The 2,634-nt window shown below is 55.0% G+C and overlaps 1 protein-coding gene across 1 annotated transcript; it reads left to right on the forward strand.

The window, feature by feature from the left end:
- Positions 1-778: 778 nt before the first annotated feature.
- Positions 779-2,634, forward strand: LOC123402385 (GDSL esterase/lipase At5g55050-like). The gene is made up of 3 exons (XM_045096299.1): positions 779-1,205; positions 1,312-1,442; positions 1,691-2,634. Exons 1-3 carry the CDS (start codon positions 935-937, stop codon positions 2,399-2,401), a joined length of 1,113 nt encoding a protein of 370 aa, XP_044952234.1. The 5' UTR covers positions 779-934; the 3' UTR covers positions 2,402-2,634.

Here is a 2,634-nt window from a genome sequence, read left to right on the forward strand (position 1 = left end):
CTATATTAGATTAGAGTGAAATAGTCAATGGTATGGTTAGGTATAGCGCATGCGTGGAGCCCTGGACCAAGGACCAATTCATGTTCGCGCTATACGGGAGTAGAACGGGCGATGCATCTAACCTTTTCCAAGAAAAGAAAGGCCACTTGATTGGAGCTATTACACACACGTTTACGCGAATGGGAAAAGGAGTGAAGTAAAAAAACAGAGAAATGGTCCAGCGGTGCTTTTGGGTCTCCCTTTGAAGCACATACGTTCAGGAGCAGAATCCTGTGAAATTTGCACTTATATTATCTAGTATAAAATTCCTGCAAGATTACTGTGGAATGTGCTCAGCCATGACATTGTTATGAAGGAACAACGCTGTTTTTTTTTAATGCAGACCAAAGAGTTGACCACAGTGGTAACAGCCTTATTTTTTTAAGAACTGCAAGCAGGCGTTGGGTTGTTTGATAAACGAGTCATAGCCATGGCCTTGCATATGCACCATGCAACGCGTTGCGCCACGCCACCCAGGAACCAAGTGGTATTGGTCACTCACAGGACGCCACGAAATTGCAAGTGATCAACCAGTACATCCATCCACTCAACGGTTGGAAAAACAGAGAGCTCCGTGAGATCTTCTCGCTGTCATCTATACTCGTTCAACGGACCGATCGCTTCACGGTCAAGACACACCGAGGCCGGCCGGCCCCTAACCGTTTGACATCACCTGCGTGCGTGCGTGCGTGCTGCTGCAATGGTGCATCTTCATCGAGTATAAATATGCAGGAGGGCCGGGGGTTTGCTTGGACTCACAGGTAGATTGATTGCCCCCGCTACCATTCCAAGCACATATTCCCGCGGGCATCCTGCCACCTACCTGCCTACCTTGCACCGCAGTTCTTCTCCCATCAGCAAACCCAAAACAGTGGACCAGCTAGCTGCCGGCGCCATGATGGGGGCGAGGGCGGCGCTGGTTGCTGCGATCGTCATCTGCGCCGTCGGCGGCCTGGTGGTCTCGCCGGCGGCGGCGAGCGGGCGCGCGGCCGGGGAGGTCCACCTGGTGCCGGCGGTGTACGTGTTCGGCGACTCCACGGTGGACGTGGGCAACAACCAGTACCTCCCCGGGAAAAGCGCGCTGCAGCTCCCCTACGGCATCGACTTCCCGCAGTCCAGGCCCACCGGGAGGTTCAGCAACGGGTTCAACGTCGCCGACTCCATCTGTACGTATCCCGTCCGGCCGCATGCACTTGATTTCCGTCTTGTTTGTCAGATGGCGTGAAGCTCATGCAAGCATGCGAATGGTGGAAACTGTACTGTGTAATGCAGCGAGGCTGCTGGGCTTCAAGCGGAGCCCGCCGGCGTACCTGTCGCTGACGCCGGAGACGAGCCGTCAGATCGTCAGAGGCTACCGTGGAGTCAACTACGCCTCCGGCGGATCCGGCATCCTAGACACCACCGTGAGTGCCACTGCCTCGGGTTATGCGCCTCTTTTTTGTTCCAAAGAAGTTTTAAATTCCTAATAATCAGTTGGAGTTACTTTCGTACTATGAGTTTTAAATTCACATCCATCTGTCTTTTGCCCGGCAAAAAACAACGTATTCATCTGTCCTTTTCTGAAAACAACATATTCGCATTTGTTCATCTTTTCTGTGTTATTTCTTTACTAATTTTGATTCACGTCGGCATCGAACGATCGATCAATCAGGGGAACGCCCTCACGTTGACGAAGCAGGTGGAGTACTTCGCGGCCACCAAGTCAAAGATGACGTCGACGGAGAAGAGCGGCGGCATCGACGCGCTGCTGTCCAAGTCCCTCTTCCTCATCAGCGACGGCGGCAACGACATGTTCGCCTTCCTCCGGGACAACCTCACGGCCAGCCACGCGCCGTCCTTGTACGCGGACATGCTCACCAACTACACCAAGCACGTCCAGACGCTCTACCAGCTGGGAGCGCGGAGGTTCGGGATCGTCGACGTGCCGCCCATCGGCTGCGTGCCGGCGGTGCGGGTCACCTCCCCAACCGGCGAGACAGCGTGCGTCGAGGCCGCCAACGCCCTCGCCAGGGGGTTCAACGACGCGCTGGCCAAGGCGATGGCCAAGCTCGCCGCCGCGCTGCCCGGGATGAGATACTCCGTCGGGAGCTCCTACAACCTCATAACCTTCATCACCGAGCACCCGGAGGCCGCCGGGTTCAAGGACGTGGCCAGCGCGTGCTGCGGCGGAGGGAGGCTCCGGGCGCAGACCTGGTGCTCGCCCAACGCCACCTACTGCGCCAATCGCAACGACCATGTGTACTGGGACGAGGTGCATGGCACCCAGGCCACCTCCAACAAGGGCGCCAAGGCCATCTTCGCCGCACCGGTGAAGCTCGGCTTCGCCGCGCCCATCAACTTCAAGCAGCTCGTCTCTTCTTAGATCGGCGACCTATGCATTATTGCACGCCCTCCATCCGTCGTCAGCTTTGATTTGATCGAGAGAAGGAGAAAAGATGTACTTACACGTCGTTTAGATTCTTTTTGTGGATCGATGGAGATGCAATAGAATCATATATAGAGAGAGGGTGCCCTGATGCATGCAAATTTATCTTCAAACAAAAATGGCCAAACGGCCCTGAAATACACACTCGAATAAAAAAAGGTAAAGCTATA

The sequence above is a fragment of the Hordeum vulgare genome, chromosome 6H (genome assembly GCF_904849725.1).
Source record: "Hordeum vulgare subsp. vulgare chromosome 6H, MorexV3_pseudomolecules_assembly, whole genome shotgun sequence".
Classification (NCBI taxonomy): Eukaryota; Viridiplantae; Streptophyta; class Magnoliopsida; order Poales; family Poaceae; genus Hordeum; species Hordeum vulgare.